This window comes from Pteropus medius, unplaced genomic scaffold (genome assembly GCF_902729225.1).
Source record: "Pteropus medius unplaced genomic scaffold, Ma_sr-lr_union100, whole genome shotgun sequence".
NCBI lineage: Eukaryota > Metazoa > Chordata > Mammalia > Chiroptera > Pteropodidae > Pteropus > Pteropus medius.
Genome location: NW_024351543.1, coordinates 4,916,200 through 4,936,822, shown reverse-complemented (window position 1 = coordinate 4,936,822; position 20,623 = coordinate 4,916,200). Strand labels below are relative to the sequence as shown.

The window sequence follows — 20,623 nt, the reverse complement described above, 5'->3', positions numbered from 1 at the left end:
ATTTGTTCGACAAATATTCATTGAAAACTTTTGATGTACCAAGCACTCTACACTAGGTCTGCTAAGTGCTAAAAGTGAAAAAAGCAGGTTACAAAATAGTTTGTAGAATTTGACACACTTTTATATTTTTAAAATGCGCATATGTATGCATGACTTAAAAAGTTCGGAAGACTATAAAGTAAATATTAACAGGGTTATATCTGGATAATGCAATATGGATGACTTTAATTTAATTTTATTTTATTTTGTAATTCACATGTTTACAAAGGATCTATATTACAATTATACAAAGAGAAACATGCAAGTTATTAAAAACATGTGCTCTTTTGGAAACATTTGTGATAAAGTAGCAAAGAAGCAAACAAGGACATATGTTTCCATATCGTAGACATTTTAAGTTCTATTACTAGGATTATGTAGGGACAAAATAAACGTGAATCTTTTGAGAACAGATAACATGAATATGAAATTCACGAAAAGAAACAAGTGACTAGGTAGAAAAAAGATTAATTTTCAGACAATAACTGCAACTTATTAGATGAGGAATTTCAAGTCCTTAATGTACAAGTATTGGTTTATTTTTCCAATAATTGTTTTATATGTTCTGCTAATTTCTCCTTTTTCTTAACCACATTTTAACCCAGTTCCAAAGCTTATCAGAGAATTCTCATTACTAAGAGTGTCAGTTCAGTTAGAAAGACTTAGATATTTTCTTCCTATCAGTGCAATTGAGACTACAGTGGTTTGAGAGTTTCGGGGAGAAGGTAGAGGGTCTTCTCTTTAATAATGCCCCCTCCCCATTCCCTGTATACACTTCTGAGAGTGAAACAACATTGTCTTATGTGGCTGGCCCTGGAGAGGCTGCTGTCCTTTCCTCTTGGTCATCATCACCATCCACCATCTGGCTCGCTGCCAGCAGCCTCAGTGTAGACTGTGGGTGGCGTACAGTTCTGGCTGATAGAGAGTTTTCACCCAACACGTCAGTTTGCATCCTCCACAATCATCTACACTCCAAGACCCTTGTTTTCAAGATAGACCCATCTTCTGTATTTTTCAGGAACTTGGAACTAAAGGGAGGTGTATACCTATCCCCTTCCTGCCTGGCCATACCAGTCAGTGCACCATCGCCCTCCACTGCTTTTGCTTCTTTGTGGTTATTGCAAAGCAATTTAACGAAGCTGGTGACTAATGTGATTTCTAACCAGGCTACAAAATGTTGGTGCTATACACACCCTCAAACTTTTTAACCCTCAGGAGACTTTTCTCTGGGACAAGAAACCACTGGAATGTTTCTATTCACAAGCACTACCCCAGCTAAACATACCCTTCACTCAAAATCCATTTTTATGGGGGTGGGATGGAGTCGTAGTGTCAAATGGGTCGAAAAGAGACTAGTCCAATACCTGGAAGTTCTCTGAATTAGGAATGTGAGTTACAAAATGCCTTTTTCTCTAGTCACCAGTTGCAGGAAAGAAAACTTCTCAAATTGTAATGTTGTCTACCATATTTTCAGTTCCTACTAAAAGTCCCAAACATTGTCAAGTTTACTCTTCACAATAGCCGTGTGAAGTATATACTATTATTACTTCTCATTTTACAGATGAGGGAGCTGGAGGTTGAAGAGGTAACTTGCTCATGGTCACAGAGCTGTTTAGAGCTAAAGACTCTGGTCAGTCTGTCCTCTCAGCCTGTACTCTTAACTACTAGGCTGTAGTGTTTGCGTGTAGTTAGACAATTAGCATAACTTTCTAAATGGTATTAAAGCACAGCTTACATATTTAAAAAAAAAATGAGCAAACCCCAAAACGATGTTCCTGAAGTGCCCAGGTCCACTCAATTCTCTAGTGACTACATATCTCTGATGTCCAATATTAAGGGACAAGTCTATGACACTTGCTGTGTTTATCGCAGAGATATTGCTAAGGACGTTGTGCACAATTTTACATTTTGGGCATGAGAGGTCCCAAGGGAAAACATGATCTCTGGAATAATTATATATCAACCAGTGACAAACACAATGAACATTTTGGTATAGAATCACCCATTCAGGAACTATTTGAGGTACTATATGTCAGATTCAGTTCTAACGGGAATAAAACAGACAAAATCCTTACACTCGTGGTACTTTCTATCTTTCTTTTGGCATTTCCCCCCTACATAATTGGGATCATACTTATTGACAGTTTTTTAAGCCAGTTATTTTTACTTACAATATGATGCATACATTTCCCTTTGGGATTATTCTACAACATAATTTTAATGAATGTGTTATATGCTACTGTATGACTATGCCACTGGGTATTTAATGGAATTCCTCAAGTTGAAAATTCGTATTTTCAGTTTTTCAATATTATAAATAATGCCATGGAAAATATTCTTGTAATAAAATTTTAACCACATTTTATTATTTCCTTAGTAGAAAGTCTTAAATTAGAATTTCTGACTAAAGGGCATGTTTGTTTTAAAGTTTTTGTATTCATGCAGTCAAATTGCATTCCAGAGAGATTGTAAAATTTATACCTCTGATGACAGTGTAAAAGAGTGCCCATTTCTCTGCACTTTCAGCCAGATTAGTTACCTTTAAAATTTTTTAAAGGTAAAAGATATTTAATTGGTATCTGATTTTTGTTTTAATTTATACTTTTTTTTTGTCTATTTACATACTCTCCTCAATAAGTTCCCCATTCATGTTCTTGGCCCTCTTCTTTGATTGGGAGTATTTATGATTTGTGGGAACTTGTTACAGATTTAGGATATTGACCTGCCATATTCATTGCAACTTTTACTCTTAGTTAATGATTTGCCTTTTTGCTAACTTTTTTCCGTACATTTATTAAAATATTTCATGTTTATTATATAAATATTTTACTTAATGACTTCTGCCTTTGGCATTATGCCTAAAAAGGGCTTTCCAAGATTTCATATTTTTCTATTCTTTTATTTCTTTTAGTCTTTCTTTTTCTCTATTTAACTCTTTTTATGTATATGTACATTGTTACGTATGTATATGTATGTTGTTATATGATATAGGGTATATCCAACTATATGCATCCAAATAATTAAGCAATAAGTATAGTAACATTAATTGGATGCATACAATTTTATTGCATGGATATGTCACAATTTACTTGATCAATCTGTGGAACAATTTTGTGGTTGGACAATTATTCCACTTTTTTTTTTATTACAAATTCGACACAAATCTTCTCTATAAAATTCTCCAGGTTCAATGTCATTTCTGGAAGTGTAATTTGTCTATATGAGTGATTCACTATAGGGTACTATGATGATGACGAGGCGTGGCTCTGGTAGTAGGTGACTAAAATAGAGTCTATAAAAGTTGTTTAAAAGGAGAAGTCCTTTGTTACTCACAGCTCACTCCTTTACTCTGTACCTGCCCACACTGAGCATGGAGATCTCTGAGACTCTGCCTGGATAAACATCTTCTCCCTTCACTAAGCCACCTTTGTGGGTTCTGAGGTAGGACTTCTCCCCTAGTGTATTTGTCATTGCTATTCTATCTGCTTTCTGTTTTCAGAAATCATAAAAATCTCTAGTCTTTCTTCTTCCTGCTTTGAGTATTGAAATGGATTTAGTTCTTTTTGAAAATCTTTACTATATTTTTAATGGAATTTGAGAAGGACTGCTTTTTCTTCTTTTTAAAAAATTATTTATTTTTATTTATATCTGGTGGTCTCCCATTCAAGTACTAACCAGGCCCAACCCTGCTTAGCTTCCAAGATCAGACATCAGGCTTGGTCAGGGTGGCATGGCCATAGACCATGGACTGTAGCTCCACTGGGGTGTGAATCCAGGACCTTCTGAGTGTAAAGCACCACTACACTGTGGAACCATGTCCAGGACTGCTTTTTTCTTTAAACAACAACAACGACAACAACAACAACATTGCACAGAGAATTAGGCAAACAACTCAACTCTGCCCATTGGAATCCCATCTGTTCATAATAATAGTCCACACTACCACTCTCTAGTGTTAGCTTGTTGCAAATTCTGCTAACACTACAAGAAAAAAAAAATTGCCTTTGAGAACTTAATAAAGCACTGGGAGATACAGTTATCTCTTTCTGAGTTTTAGCCTTAAAATGTTCCCAAGTAAATAATAGACACGAAGATTCAAGCATAAGTACACAGTCATCTGAAACCAGGTTCTCACCTTTAGTCTTTATTCCTGGCCTGAGATTACATCCTACCACTTAAGGACTAAGACCTGAATACAAGTACCGTTAGCTGATTGAGCTTCTACACTAGACAATTCTTTTAGTAGAGAGCCTGACTCATTAAAAGTGAGGCTCGATCTCCATTTTCTCCCTTCTCCTTTCACTCACACACGTTTAGACAAGGTCACTGAACCATACCAAGCCCATCCCTTTGGTCGACTGCCTCACTGTGAAAGGTCAAAATGATAGCTGCAAAATGTATCGTAGAAAGCCAAGGACTGAAATAGCTGGTGTGGTCTGGTTAGTCATGTCACTTAAACTTTTCTCAGAGGTTCACCACAAATTTATCAGCTTTCATCTGATAAATTTGCCAGCCCGCAGTCAACAGATGAGCTGTCTCCATCTGAGTGGAGAACATTTATCAAGTCTGAGCACATGCACATTTTGTGGATAATTGAAAGAAATACTAAATAAACTTTGAAGTCACAAGCAGAAGATTTTTGGTATAATTACTAGAAATAAAACTCAGGTATAAAAAAATAAGATTTGTACATAATTGTTCAAGCAGAGGCTTAATCCATTGTAATGTGACTGCATAATTACACCAAACCACCAGTTAAACAATATGAAGAATCAAGTCTGCTTTCATTTCCAAATAGAAATTAAATGAAAGCTTCAACTCACAAAAGTAGTATCAGATGATCATCTCAGTTATGATTGCTGGGCAGATACCCTCATACCAGACAGACCTCATTAAGACTTTTTGTTTTTAAATACTAGTTTGACTGGTTACACATTCCACATGGTGTACATACTCTTCAAGGAATAAAGGTAATGAGGAAGCGACATTCTGCCTCTCCCATAGGTGGGTACAGAGTAGTATAACATGTTTGAATGTTGCTTTAGGTTAAAAATCAAAAGGGTACTGTCCCTAGGAATAGATTAAATTATGTCCACTAATGGCAGAATATAAGAGACAAAGTCAAGAAGAAAATAGTAAAAATATATTGGAAGTATTAGGAAACAAGAAGAGATATTACGACAATCATCTTCCATTAAGAGAGAAAAAAAGTGCTATTGCAAATTATTTTTCATACATTTTCTGCCTGAAAATGTTATGAGCTTGGAGACATTAGATTTGTATGCTTTAAGAGAATTGCATATAAATTGCTAATATTCTTTTCTTGATCTTCTTTGGGATTTGTGAACTTATTATCGCTCAGTACTTTGGAGGAGTGACTATGGAAATACTGTTGCATGGATAAGTATAACAGTTGTATATTTTTGTATGATTAGCCAGAGGTATTGGTAACTGTTATGTGAATTTTCCAAAGATACTGTGTAGATTTTTATTTAAAAATTAAGAACACATTTAGGCGGAGTCACTACTAATAACCATTCAAAAACCATTTTTTTGAGTGGGAATCAGAACACGGTGTTGACATTGATGGTTGTAAACCATGTTGAAGAGAGATTCATTCTTTGTAGTTTGCTCTTTTGTCTCTGTTTTTTATCATTTCCTGTACCTGAGGAGAATAAAAAAGAATTTTTTTTCACTTATGGTTTTGGTCTACTTTGGAATCACCATGTCTTATAGGGTTAAGATATGTAGAAATTTAAAATACAGAAGTCCTTGTACTAAACTGATACAAATAATTTAGACTTTGATAATTCAGGAATACATATTTTAATCTCTAGGGAAACCAGTAAAAATATAAGAGGACAGTGACCCTATTCTGAATGATACTGTAATTATAGACATAGTAAGTGTAGATATCATATACATTTTTTCAAAACCTACGGAATGTACAACACAAAGAAAGAACCCTATGTAAACCATGGACTTTAGTTAATAGTGTATCAATATTGTCTCATCAATTGTAACAAATGTTCCACGCTAATGCAAGATATTAATAATAGGAGAAACTGACAGAAATCATTAACTAAAGGGCAACTAGAAAATGATATTTAATGATCTCTATAAACAATCTAATGTTTAAAAACCCATAAGTTGAAGAAATCATAATGAAAATTAGAAACTTTTTAATGAAATACCACATACTTAAATTTGTGATAAAACCTTAAATGCATATATTATATATATAAAAAAGATCTGCTTTCTATATGCAAAAGTAAGCATTTTTAAATTACTGAAAATAACAACTGTGTAATATGTTCAAAATACACCCCCTCTGCCAAATCAACCCCCAAACCAAATCGAGACAAAAAAAAATTCCTCAACAACCAGAAAATTCTGCGACTAAGCAAAGACAGGCAGATTTTGGAAGGGAGTCTAAACTTGGAGCAACTGACTGACATGGAATGAATTCATTTTTCATAACTGACTCAATGATGGTCACAGCCACAGCTGTGCCTAAAACTCACAGAAATGTCTAAAACTCACAGAAATGCCTAAAACTCTGATAGAAAGCCCACTGTCATTCTGGATGACGAATCAGGGGAAGTAGCCTGGTTAAATATGGCCAGATGATGAAGAGTGAGGGGAAAATCTAGAAGAGGGAAGGAGATTCTCCAGTTCTGTGTATGAATCTTGCACAAGACTCAGGCTGACACTGAATCATGCACTTTCATGACAGACTCAAAATAGTATGGCAAAGGCTTAGAGAATTGACCTTAGCTATCATCCATCATCCACAGAAGATAAGAGAGCGCTTACAAATCTAATCTAACCATGTTAACTGCCAGCTAAAACAAAAACATTTGTCAGAGGAATATGATGGAACTCAGACTACACAACATAATACTTACAATGTCCAGGATACAATCTAAAATTATTTTTCTATCTATATTCATCAGGAATATTGGCCTGTAGTTTTTGTCTGGCTTAGGTATCAGGGTAATACTGGCCTCACAAAATGAGTTTAGAAGTATTCTCGCCTCTTCAATTTTTTGGAAGAGTTTGAGAGGAATTGATGTAAATTCTTTGAATGTTTGATAGAGCTCACAACAGAGCCATCTGGTCCTGGGCTTTTCTTTGTTGGAAGGTTTTTGATTACTGATTCAATCACCATGCTAATTGTAGGTCTGTTCAGTCTTTGTTTCTTCATGATTTAGTCTCGGTAGGTTGCAATTTATGCCAATCTCACTTCTAGCAATTTATACTTTTCCTCTAGGTTATCCAATTTGTTGACTTTTAATAGATTGTTCATAGTAGTATCATATGATCCTTTTTATTTCTGTGTCATCAGTTGTAATATCTCTTCTTTTATTTCAGATTTTATTTAGGTCTTCTCTCTTTTTGTCTTAATCTAGATAAGGGCCTGTCAATTTTTTTAATCTTTTCAAAAAACACAACTTTTGGTTTCATTTTCCAATTATTTTTATTTTATTTTATTTTATTTTGTTTTATTTTATTTACCTATGCTCCTATTTTTGTGATTTCTTTTCTTCTAACTTTGGGCTGTTTATTCTTTTTATAGCTCCTTTAGGTATAAAATTAAGTTGAGATCTTTCTTCTTTTTTGATGTGTTTGTCACTTGAACTTCCCTCTTAAAACTCTTTTTACTGCATTTAGTAAATTTTAGTATGTTGTGTTTTCATTTTCAGTTGTCTTGTGGTATCTTTTAATTCTTTTTTTGATTTCTTCTTTGACCCAATGGTTGTTCAAAATTAGAAAGGAAGAAGTAAAATTGTCCCTTGAAAATAGAGCCAAGGAAAACTTGAAAAAATGAAGAAAACTTCACGGATTTGTGAGATAATATCAAAAGGTCTAATGTAGGTTAGAGGTCTAATTTTAGTCTCAAAAAAAGGAGAGAGAGAGAGACAGACAGACAGACAGACAGAATGGGACAGGAAAATACCTAAAGAAAACAGTATGAACATTCCTCAAAAAATTAAGAATAGAATTACCATATGATCCAGCAATTCCTTTTCTGGGTATCTACCCCCCAAATTTGAAAACATTTATCTGTAAAGCTATATTCACCCTGATGTTCACTGCAGCATTATTCAGGGTGGCCAAGACATGGAAACAACCACAGTGCCCTTGGATAGAAAATTGGATAAAGAAGATGCGGTATATATATATACAACGGAATAGTACTCAGCCATAAGAAAAGATGAAATACTGCCATTTGCGACAACATGATGGATCTTGAGGTTATCGTGCAAAACAAAATTAGAAAGGAAAAGTTGAGAATCATATGATTTCACTCATATGTGGGATATAAAACTGAAGGCAACTAATGAACAAGACAAACAGAAACTCATGGATATGGACAACGATTTAGTGGTTACCAAATTGGCGGGTGGGTAGAGAAGAATAAAGAGTGACAAATATACGGTGTATATTTGTCAAATATACGGTGACAAAAGGAAATTTAACTTTGGATGGTGAACACACAATGCAATATACATATGATATATTGTATGCTTGAAACTTATATAATTTTATTAACAAAGGTCACCCCAAAACTTTAATTTAAAAAGAAATTACGGCTGTCGACTTCCAAAACTTGGTGAAAAACATGGATTTATAGATTTGAGAAGCTCAGCTACATCCCCCTTCGCCCCCAAAAAAGGTCAATTCCAAATGAGCATCATGATAAAACCCTTAGAAACTAAGAAAGAGAAGATCGTGAGGGCATCCAGAGAAACATAACATACTACATACAGGGAACAATTTGGAAACATAACATACTATATACAGGGAACAATTGTGGACTTCTTATCAGAAACCATGAAGGCCAGAAAATGGTGAAACCATGTTCTTTAGGAGCTGGGGAAAGAGTCAATTCAGAATTTCATATCCAGCAAAGATGTCTTACAAAAAATGAAAATGTAAAAGATTTTCAGATAAAGAACTAAGAGTATTCATTGCCAGCAGTTCCGCAATACAAGAAATGCTAAAAGAAGTTTTTTCAGGTTGAAGGGAAGTAATTTCAGAGAGAAATCTGGAAATTCACAGATGAGTAAAGAACATTAGAAATAGCATTTGTCTGTATAAATGTAAAAGATTATTTTTGTCCCCTTAAGTTCTTTAAAATACATATGGTTATTTAAAGTAAAAATATTTTTTTTTCTGTAAAGGGCTGGATAATACATATTTTAGGCATTGCAGGACACATACTATCTCTGTTGCTACTCTCGAACCTCCCTTCCCTTTCCTCTTCTTTTAGTTTTTCCCCATCTCCTTCTTGCTCACTTCCTTCTCCTCCGCCTTCTTTTTCTCCTTCCTCTCCTTCCCTCTCTTCCTTCTCCTTCTTCAATGACTTGAAAAATGTTAATTTTTCCTTAGCCTGTGGGCCATTTAAAATCAGATGGTCTATAGTTTTCCAACCCTTTTCTACATAGTTCAATTAAATAAAGCAGAGATTGTTAGAAAAGATAATGAAAATATATCAAAATTTATGAGATGCAACTAAAGCAGTGCCTAGAGAGAAACATTTAAAAGTGTCTATATTAGAAAAGAAGATCTAAAATCAATTATCTAAGGTTTACCTTAAGAAGTAGAAAGAAAGAGTAAAGTAAACCAAAATTAGAAAGAGGAAAGGAGACAATAAGGATAAGTGCAAAAAGAAATAAAATTGAAAAGGTAAATAATAGGAAATATCAACAAAGCCAAAAGCTGTTTTTGGGAAAAAAAAAAAAAAAACACCAACAAAATTGATTAATTTCTAGCTAGACCAATTAAGGAAACACAATGTGATTACTGATTCAATTTTGTGACTAATTATTGGTCTGTTTAGATTTTCTGTTTCTTCCTGATTCAGTCTTGGAAGATTGTATGTCTCTAGGAATGTGTCCATTTCTTCCAGGTTTTCTAATTTGTTGGCATATAATTGTGGTATTTTCTTAAAATCCTTTCTATTTCTGTGGTGTCAGTTGTCGCTTCTCTTTCATTTCTGATTTTATTTGGTCCTCTCTCTTTTTTCTTGATGAGTCTGGCTAAAGGTCTATCAATTTTGTTTATCTTTCCAAAGAACTAGCTCTTGATTTCATCTTTCCTATTTTTTAGAAAAATCTCTACATCCTTTATTTCCACCCTGATTTTGATTATTCCTTTCCTTCTACTCACTTTGGAATTTGTTATTCTTTCACTAGTTCCTTTAGATTGTTTATTTGAGGTGTTTTTGTTGTTGTTGTTGTTGCTATTTTTTGAGGTAGGTCTATATTGCTATACATTTCCATCTTAGAACTTCTTTGGCCTGTATCCCATATTGGGTTGTTGTATTTTTATTTTCATTTGTCTCAAAGTATATTTTGATTTCTTCCTTGATCTTATTGTTAATCCTTTATTGTTTAGTAGCATGTTGTTTAGTCTCCATGTGTCTGTCTGTTTTTCAGTTTTCTTCTTGTAATTAATTTCTAATTTCATACCATTATTATCAGAGAAGATGCTCGATATGATTTCAGTCTTCTTAAATTTATTGAGACTTATTTTGTGGCCTAACATGTGGTCTCTCCTGGAAAATGTTCCATGTGCATTTGAAAAGAATGTATATTCTTCTGTTTTGGGGTGGAATGCTCTAAAAATATCTATTAAGCTCACCTGGTCTAATGTGTTATTTAAGGCCACTGTTTCCTTGTTGATTTTCTGTTTGGATGATTTATCCATTGATGTTAGTAGGGCGTTAAAGTCTCCAATTATTATTGTATTACCGTTGATCTCTCCCTTATGTCTGTCAATATTTGTTTTATATACTTAGATTCTCCTATGTTGGGTGCTTAGATGTTTATAAGAGTTATATCTTGTTGGGTTAATCACTTTATTATTTTTTAATGCCCTTCTTTCTTCCTTGTTACAGTCTTTGTTTTAAAGTTTATTTTGTCTGATATAAGTACTACCCCAGCATTTTTGGGTTTGTTTCCATTTGCATGAAATATTTTTTTCCATCCTTTATTTTCAGTATAATTGTGTCTTTTGATCTAAAGTGGGTCTCTTGTAGACAGTATATGTTGGGTCTTTGTTTTGTATCCATTCAGGTACCCTATTTTTTTGATTGAAGCATTTAGTCCATTTACATTTAAAGTAATTATTGATAGGTGTGTGGTTATTGCCATTTTATTTGTTGTTTTCTGACTATTTTTGTGTTTCATGCTCTTATTCTCTTGCTCTCTTCTTTGTATGTTGATGACTTTCTATAGTGTTATGTTTAAATTTCTCTTTATTTCTTGTATATTTCTTACAAGTTTTTTTGTTATTGCCATGTGCTTCATATATATCAAGCTATGTTTATAGCAGTCTATTTTAACTTAACAGTTGCTTAAGTTCTAACACATTCTAAAATTACTACATTTTTTCCCTCATCCTCCAACATTTTTGTTTTGTCATTATTTTTATCTCTTTTCTGTATACATTTGTATGTATCCCTTAATTTCTTGCATTTACATATGGTCTTCCTACTTTCATCTTTTAATCTTTGTACTAACTTTATAATTGGTTTATCTGCTGCTTTTATTGTTTACCTTTGTCAGTAAAATTTTTTTCCTCTATATTTTCTTATTTTTATTTTTGATCTTTTCTTTCTTCTTAAAGATGTCCCTTTAATATTTCTTGTAATATGGGTTTAGTGGTGATGAACTCCTTTAGCTTTTGCTTATCTGGGAAACTCAATCTCTCCTTCAATTCTAAATGATAATCTTGATGGGTAGAGTAGTCTTGATTGTAGGTCTTTACTTTTCATCACTTTAAATATTGCTTGCCAATCCCTTCTGTCCTGCAAAGTTTCTACTGAAAATCTGCTGATAGTCTTATGGGAGCTCTCTTGTGTGAAAGTAACTGCTTTTCTCTTGCTTCTTTTCAGATTTTCTCTTTGTCTTTAACTTTTGGCATTTAAAAGTTAAATGGTGTGGGTGTCTTCAGGTTCATCTTGTTTAGGACTTTCTGTGCTTCCAGTACGAGTATGTTTATTTCCTTTGCCAGATTAGGGAAGTTTTCAGTCATTAGTTTTTCAAATAGGTTTCAAATCCCTTTTTGTCTCTTCTTCTGGGAACCCTATGATGAGAATGTTGGTATGCTTGCTATTGTCCAAAAGGCCCCTTAAACTATACTCATTTTTAAAATTCTCTGTACTTTTTGCTGTTCTGATTGGGTGTTTTCTGCTATCTTGTCTTCCAGATTGCCGATTCGATTCTCTGCTTCATCTAATCTGCTATTGATTCCTTCTAGCATATTCTTCATTTTAGTTATTGTATTCTTCAGTTCTAACTGGTTCTTTTTTCTGTTTCCTATCACCTTATAATGTTTTACCTGTCCTTGTTGAAGTTCTCACTGAGTTCATGTATTCTTATACCAAATTCATTGAGCATCCTTACAACTATTGTTTTTAACTCTTATCTGGTAGATTTCTTGTCTCCATATTGTTTAATTATTTTTCTGGAGTTTTTCCTGTTCTTTCATTTCTATAACTTCACAAATTATTCTAAATATGAACATGAAAATGTACAGGCCTAAGAACATCAAAGATATTTTTTTAAAGAAGAATAGGATATGAGAAGATTTATTCTTATTGTAAGGCATACCAACAATTAAGACAGTCTCGTACCAGAGCAAAGATAGACAAATATACCATAGGAGTCAAATAAAGAGCAGTGTGGAAAGCATCGTCTCTCTTTTTCTAAATAAAAGGTGCTTGATCAGTTGAATGTCCACTTGAAAAAAAAAATGAAACTTTACACTACCTTGCACCCTACACAAAATCAATTCCAGATTGATTGGATATAAATGTAAAAGGCAAACAACAAACAAAACTTAACACCCTACCCCACAAAAAGAAACCCAAAAGCAAACTACAAGATAATATAGAGGACTATGGTCATGAGCTTGGGCTAAAGAGAGACTTCTAAAACAGGACACCAGAAGTACTAATCATAAATAAAAAGATTGTTAAATTTGAGTATATCAAAATTAAGAATTTCTGTTTATCAAAAGATAACTCGAATTTAAGGATTTAAATGTAAGACCTGAAACAATAAAATGCATAGAAGAAAACATAAGAACTAAACTCCAGGACTTTGGGCTTAAAGAGGATTTAAGAATTTGATCTCAAAAGCAAGGGAAGTAGAAGCTAAAATAAATGAATGGGACTATATCAAACTAAAAAGCTTCTGCTCAGCAAAAGAAACCGTCAACAAGGCAAAGAGACAACCATCAGAATGGGAAAATATATTTGCAAGCAATGCCTCCGATAAGGGCCCAATATCCAAAATATACAAAGAACTCATACAACTCAATAATAACAAAAAGCCAAATTATCCAATCAAAACATGGGCAGAGGACCTGAACAGATACTTCTCCATAGAGGATATACAAATGACCAAAAAATATTTGAAAAAAATGCTCAACATTGCTAGCTATTAGAGAAATGCAAATCAAAACCACAATAAGATACCATCTCACACCTGTTAGAATAGCTATACTCAACAGAACAAGTAATAGCAAATGCTAGAGAGGATGCGGAGAAAAAAAGAACCCTAATATACTGCTGGTGGGACTGCATATTGGTACAGCCACTATGGAAAACAGCATAGAGGTTCCTCAGAAAACTAAGAATTGATCTACCATATGATCCAGCAATCGCTCTACTGGGTATTTACTCCAAAGACTTGAAAACCCATATCCAAAAAGATATTTGCACATCAATGTTCATAGCAACATTATTCATGGTGGCCAGGACATGGAAGCAACCAAAGTGTCCTACAATAGATGATTGGCTAAAGAAGCAGTGGTACATATATACAATGGAATATTATTCAGCCATAAGAAGAGATGAAATACTGCCATTTTTAACAACATGGATGGACCTCAAGATAATCATGCTAAGTGAAATAAGCCAGACAGAACAAGTTGAAAATCACTTATATGTGGGATATAAACCTAAAAGCAACAAATGAATGGGACAAACAAACAGACTCATGGGCATAAACTGTAGACTAGTGGTTACCAGAGGGTAAGGGGTGGGGGAAGGGTAGAGGTAGACGGGGTAAAGGGTGTCAAATATGTGTAACAGAAAGAAATCTAACTATGGGAGGTGAATACACAGTGTAAATACATATATGCGTGACCGTTAAAGTGTATAGCTGAAACTTGGATTTCGTTAACCAATGTAACCGTAAAATAAACAAACAAATAAATAATTTTTTTAAAGATTAAAAAAATGGATAACTTTAAGGGATAAAAAGGGAAAGCACAAAGTAGGATAAGATACCTGTAACAAACACAATCAACAAAGAGCTCACAATCCGCATATATAGAAAATTGTCACAAGTGAATGGAAAAAAATAAGACAAGTAATACAATAGAAAAAGAAGCATTTCCAAATGACCAATAAATAAATAGAAAAGATATGCAACTGCTTTAGTAATCAGAAAAAGCAAATTGAAACTGCAATGATTTATTACTGACCACTTATCAAAATGGCTGATGCTAATAAGACTGACAATACTAAGTGCTGGATATAAGTGGTAAAGATGTGAAACAGCTGGAACTCTGATACACACTGCTGTCGGGAGTGTATATTTGTACAATCACTTTGGAAAATTGTTTGAAATAATCTACTAGAGCTGAGCAAACACACACTTTGTGATCCAGTAATTTCCATCTGGGTATGTCTCAAGAGAAATATGTGTATACGTGCACAAGAGACATGCACGGAGTCTCATAGGAAAATTTTTTGCAATAGTTACAAGCCAGAAACAACTTGAATATCCATATCCACCCAGAATGGGTAAATTGTGGCATTTCATATAATGGATGCCATACAGCACTGAAAACAAACTACAGCCACACAACAACAGCATGGATTAATTTCACAGTCATACTTTTGAGCAAAAGAAACCAGATACAAATGAATAATTACTACATGGCTCCCTCTATATGAAGTTGTAAAAGCTGACAACTCTAAACAAAAGTGTTTCATGATTCATGTTTAGTGTAAAATGATAAAGAGAAGTGAGAAAGTCATTATCATAAGTGTCAGAATAATACTCCCTTTGTGGGGAGTAACAGCTGAGGGAAAGGAAGGGGGCCTTCTGGGTTGCTGCCAATGTTTTAGTTTCTTAAACCTAAATGGTAGGTACGGGTTTGCTCACTTCATGATAATTCACTGAGTTGTATGTGTTTTGTTTTATACAGTTGTATGTGTGCTATATTTACAATAAACAATAAAAAGGTTGTTCTTTTTCTCCTAGCCCATACCTGGTACAGCATAAAACTCAGGGGGTCCTCTGGCCTTTCATAGACTAAGTTTTCAGTGATCTGCTGAGAAAGATCATAAGGTATCGCGTTACGGTTCTGAGCTGAAGTTATGAGGTCAGTTTTATCTGGAGTTATATCCGAAGCAATCTTTTGCACTAACCTACCATGTACCACAGCATTTTAAAAAGATTCATTTACCTCTACAAAATGTCAAATAACTTTCTAACTACTGATAAAATTAGGCAAAGTAAGGTAAAATTTGGAGGAATAAAAATTTAGTAATAAGTAGCAATGGAACTCTTTTAGTTTCTAAGATCAAAGAAGTAGTGAGAAAATTTGGGGGACATTTCTATTTTGAGAATTGTCATTTTACTATACTGAGAAATTAATGTTATATGCTTTGAAGAACAGTCAGAGAAAAGAATTTTGAGTGAAAATTTTAAAAGGCTATATGATTTTATATAGAATTTCTTTCTGAGGCACTTGATTCTGAAAGGTGAAAATTATTGTGATATTTATTGTTTGTCATAATAAATGAGAAAGCATATATAAAACTTCAGAGATTTACTAATATATCTTTTTGTTGTTGAATAACCTCCAAAATTATAACAAGAGAAGTAGAATTCTCACTTACAAAGAATAGCAATAGGGCAAATTTTAGTTGTAAAATATTCAAGGTCTGTTTAATGTCCCCGACCAATTAGTATTTCATATATGTTTCTACTGAATACATTATTTGATAATTAATTTTTCTTATAACAACATTGAATGCATAAGCATTGTTTTTCCTTGACAGATGAAAACATTTATTTATAGAATGATTAGAATTCTACTTTTTTCAACAGCTTTCATCCTTCAATTTAATAAGTTGCTCTTTGATGCAAGCCAGAAAACCCAGCCATTAGTGCTCTCCCACAATGGGACATTTTAAGAAAGAAAAGTCATAGAGCAGAGTTAATGAAGTAAATATCACTTATCCCTATTTTATATGAAGAAACTGAGATTCACAGAAGTTATGTAATTTTCCCCAAATAATGAAGATGAAAAGTGACAAAGTTAGGTTGGAGCTTTGGGCTAAATTTGCAAAGTTTGTACTCTTTCTACTATACCCTACTTCTTTAAATTTACACTTTTCCATTTTGAATGTTTTCATTTGAGGTGGGCCATTCTTATTTCACACCATTCTAACTACAAAGTTACTTTATGTACTCATGTATTATATACACATATGTACCTTACTGGATAATAATATTAACATAAAAATAAACATGTCAGGAACACCAAACAACAAACATTTTATAAATGTAGTAATTTCTTATAATTCTATATTGGCCAAGGATATTATACTTTAAAGAAGTTTCCAGCCCCATATCCTGAGGTCAATAAGATTTGGAATTTCAAGAATTAGAAGCAACACTTTACTACTCTTTCCCCACAAAGAATGTAGTTTCTTAAATGGTCAAAGTTTGATTATCTTTAGAAAGTATTATATTCTGACTGGAAAGCATTTTTCTCTCTTTTTCAATTGCCAATTTTTTGCCCTTCTTAGTCTGGCTCAAACTTTAACCCTTGGCCAAGTTTTTCCCTGTCAATCAACCTACCTGATCCTTCTAAGTGGCTTCATATCATGGTAACTATCACTTATTTGGTGTTTATCATTTACTACTTTTGGTTAATACATCTTAATGCACTTACTGACTTCTCAATGAGATTATATCTCTTATAGTAAAGGCCCTTCGTTGTACCTCTTGAAAGCCACATCAAAGTTTGTCTTTTACATTATAATTACCAAAAAACTCTAAATTAAACAAAGGGAAGAGATGTTTACCTGGAATATTTGCAGAATACGGTGTTTCTCCATGTATTGTAGTGAAATTTGATAAGGATCTTGATATATAATAGAAGGGAATCGCCTCCTCTGAGTTTTGTTGTGTAAATAGGAACTACTCCTTTCCCGGTATTCTGAAATGTCCTGAAATGGAAATATGCCCCCAAAGAGTCTTTAATAAATAATAAAGCCTCAGAAAGTTTTGTTCTTAGTTTTGCTATTATCAGTAGAATCTGGTGTTGATGGGATCTGACCACCACGAGTTGGAGAAAAGACAATTATGAGAGAACTGGTTGATCCTCCAGGTAATATAATGCACCTCAAGTTCTGGGAGGTAACTTAGGCTTCTTTCATCTACTTAAAATACTTTTCCTTTCACAGGGATCTCCAGTTGACTTCAAATTCCTTTTCCTTGGTAGAAGCCCAGAGAGGGTAAATGACTCGGGGCCTAGAGTTAGCAGCCAGATCAGGGCTTGAAACCCTGGCCTCCTGAATGCTGGTTCATTGATTCTTCCTGAGTGGCCGTAGAGTAGTAGAGAAAGCAACATATCTCTTTATTTCTCACCTTTCTTCTGCCCTTCCTAAATTTTATGGGTCACACATATCACAACATGTGGGTATATTCCTCATCCTTGATCCAACCAGTGCTTACTTCCCACTCCCACCACCAAACCAATACCATAGGCCCCGGCTTGACCTCCAACCTCCCATGTAGGTATCAAATGCCCTTTTAACCTACAGGCTTGGTTTCTGTGACTTGACTTTTTTCTTGACTGATGAGATAGTCCAATTTGGTTGATATGGAGGGGAATCTTTGGGAAAAGATTTGGTCGTTTCCTTGGAAATTACTGATGTATACGGTAGCAAATGAGTTCGATGCTGGAGGAAAGTTTCCACTGTCAGCGTCAGATTCAGATGAAACTTTGGAATTATTGAGGTCTGTTTGGCTAACCTCAAATTTGCAGGGTTGTATTCTGAAGTCAACATCTTCGTCTTTCTTGCTGGTAAATAGTTTATCATCATACTGGTCACTTTCTTCATAGTCAAACTGGTTCTTTTCTGTGTCATCACCTTCTTTGTTCATTAAGTGGTCAGCCTGGTCAGATTCACTATAGTCAGTTTTGTCAACTACAAGGTGATGAGAACTGCTCTCAGCTTGGTCATCAGCCTGGTTTTCAGCTTGTTCAGTAACTTGGTCAGTAACTTGGTCAGTAACTTGGTCAGTAACTTGGTCATGCACTTTGTGGTAAGTCTTTACAGATGTTTTGTACCCAACTGGGTCAGACGATCTACGGTCAACATGCTTAAAAGCTTTTTGTTGAACCAGGCCGGACAATCTGCTGTCAATATGTTGAGGAATTCTTCGGTCAGCCTCACCAGGCAGTCTGTGGTTCATCTGTTCAGAGGCTCTTTGTTCATATGGGATAGACAATTTACCATTGGTCTGTATAGAAGCTCTTCTTCCAGCCTGGCTGGACAATCTGCGTTCAGTATGCTCAGAAGTTCTTTGTTCATGCAGTACAGTCATCTGGCTATCAGACTGTTCAGAGTCTACATGATCAGTTTGGTCAGATGCTTTGCCGTCCATCTGTTCAGATTTTCTTTGGTCAACCTGATCAGCTGCTCTGTCATCAGCAACATTATCATGGTTCGATGCTCTGGGGTCAGCCGCATCAGATGTTCTGTGCTCAATCTGTTCAGGTACTTTGTGGTTGGGTTGGCCAAATACATCGGGGTCAGCCTGGTTAGCTGCTCTGTCATCAGTCTGGTTATCTGCCTCCTCTTTGTCCAGGTTCTGCCAGTTGTCTTCCTGGCGATCTGTGTGGTTGTTATCTGGGGACTTGGCTGTGTTTTCAGGTCCCAAGGGTTCTGCCAGAGCCTCTTCTGGAGGCTCTTCCATCTTCTGCCTGCCCCTGACTGGTCTAGGCTGCCAGACACTGTGGGTGGGGCTGGGCTGGGTTGTCTAGGCGACCTTCGGGGAAAGCATGACAACGCCGCCTGTGGGCTTTGTGCGGCCTCGGCACACTGGTTCTTCCCCGCTCTCCGGCAGTCACCTGGGGATCTGCTGGGTGCCAGCTGCTGCCGGGGGAAGGGTACCTCTGGCTCTGGGCACAGTCTGGAGAGGGCTTCCACCGATGCGCAGTGTGGACGCGAGCGCAGAGGTGGACACTCTTCTTGAGATGACCACATGCTAGTGTCGCCACCGTTCAGTGGCTAGGTCTCAGGGCTCTGTGAATTGCTGCCTTAGAGCGGTACCTTCCTCTCTCTTCCTTGAGGAAGTTGACAGCGATGTCTGTGAAATCTGAACTTTCCGGTATCACTCCTCTAATCAACAAAATATTGTCTGTTGAACGGGCGTCCAACCACAGGAGGGCTGCACACCAGAGCAGAGGTTGCTATTGCCATCCTATCAAATCTGCGCTTTGTCCATCTAATGCCTAATGACAATTGTCTTGCACAGTGTATTAGTGCTGGGCACTGTGCTAGTAAATGAACCTGCTAAATGTTATTCTTCTTTAGACTTTAATTGGTATTGTGGTGACCCGACCAAATTATGTGTTTTTACTTTTAATTTTTTAAAGCCATTTTTAAATCCTGTCGTTACAAATGGTGCTGGGGCTGTTTTTAGTGGTACCAGGCAGAGTTTAGCCCTCTTAACACTCATGTTACCAAAGTCATAGGGCTCTTTCCTCACAATAAAAGAGTGCGAAGAGGAGAGTTTTGCTCCCCAGCCCCCTCCATCCCTCACCTCCCACACACCCTTTGGCAGTTCATTACTGCAAAAGCAGTCTCTTCTCTATCTCAAGGGATGGGTGAGCAGCTGTTCCCATTCCTTCTGGGAAGACAGGTCCTGGCTGTGGAAACCCAAGCCCCAAGATTTAGACATATATGGCTAAAGGGCTAGAGAGAGGAGAGGAGGTACAGTGAGAATGGGTTCTAAAATCAACCTTATAGCAGAAAGGAGGGCTGGGGTTAGGAATAGAGCTCCAGAAAGCAAGGGAGTAAGGAGGTGGGAGAAAGATAGGAAAGATGTTTTACAAATGGGGGAATTTGATGATGGTGGCCCCTGGGGCCCAGGTTTTGAAATTTGTCTCTCCCTGGTTGAAAGAAACTAAGAATCCACTTCAGACCAGCACACCCTCTACTTTCAGAAGTAGAGCAGTACAGATGTGATTGATCAAGATGTTAGATTGACTTTGGAAAGCCTAAAATTACTGAGGCGGGCCAAGGATTGGCAGTGTGATGCCAGATATCCATTTAATATGGGTTTAATTGCATTCAGTAATTAGAGATAAGACTTAAAATCCAAATACAGATAGTTGTGATTAAGATTTGAGAGAGAGTAGGTACCCTTGGTGTCACACTTGGGAGCACAGAGGAGAATCTAGGCACACTGAAGTAAAATCATTCATTCAACAGTACCTAAAACATAGACATGTTTGTTGAATATAAATATAT

General features: G+C 35.5%; 1 protein-coding gene across 1 annotated transcript; it reads right to left on the bottom strand.

Moving 5' to 3' along the window:
- Positions 1-838: 838 nt before the first annotated feature.
- Positions 839-19,064, bottom strand: TEX55 (testis expressed 55). The gene is made up of 4 exons (XM_039842988.1): positions 17,904-19,064; positions 17,165-17,308; positions 15,337-15,399; positions 839-931 (listed from the first exon to the last, which is right to left on the bottom strand). The coding sequence occupies exons 1-4, from the start codon at positions 19,062-19,064 to the stop codon at positions 839-841; spliced, it is 1,461 nt and encodes a 486-aa protein (XP_039698922.1).
- Positions 19,065-20,623: the final 1,559 nt, after the last annotated feature.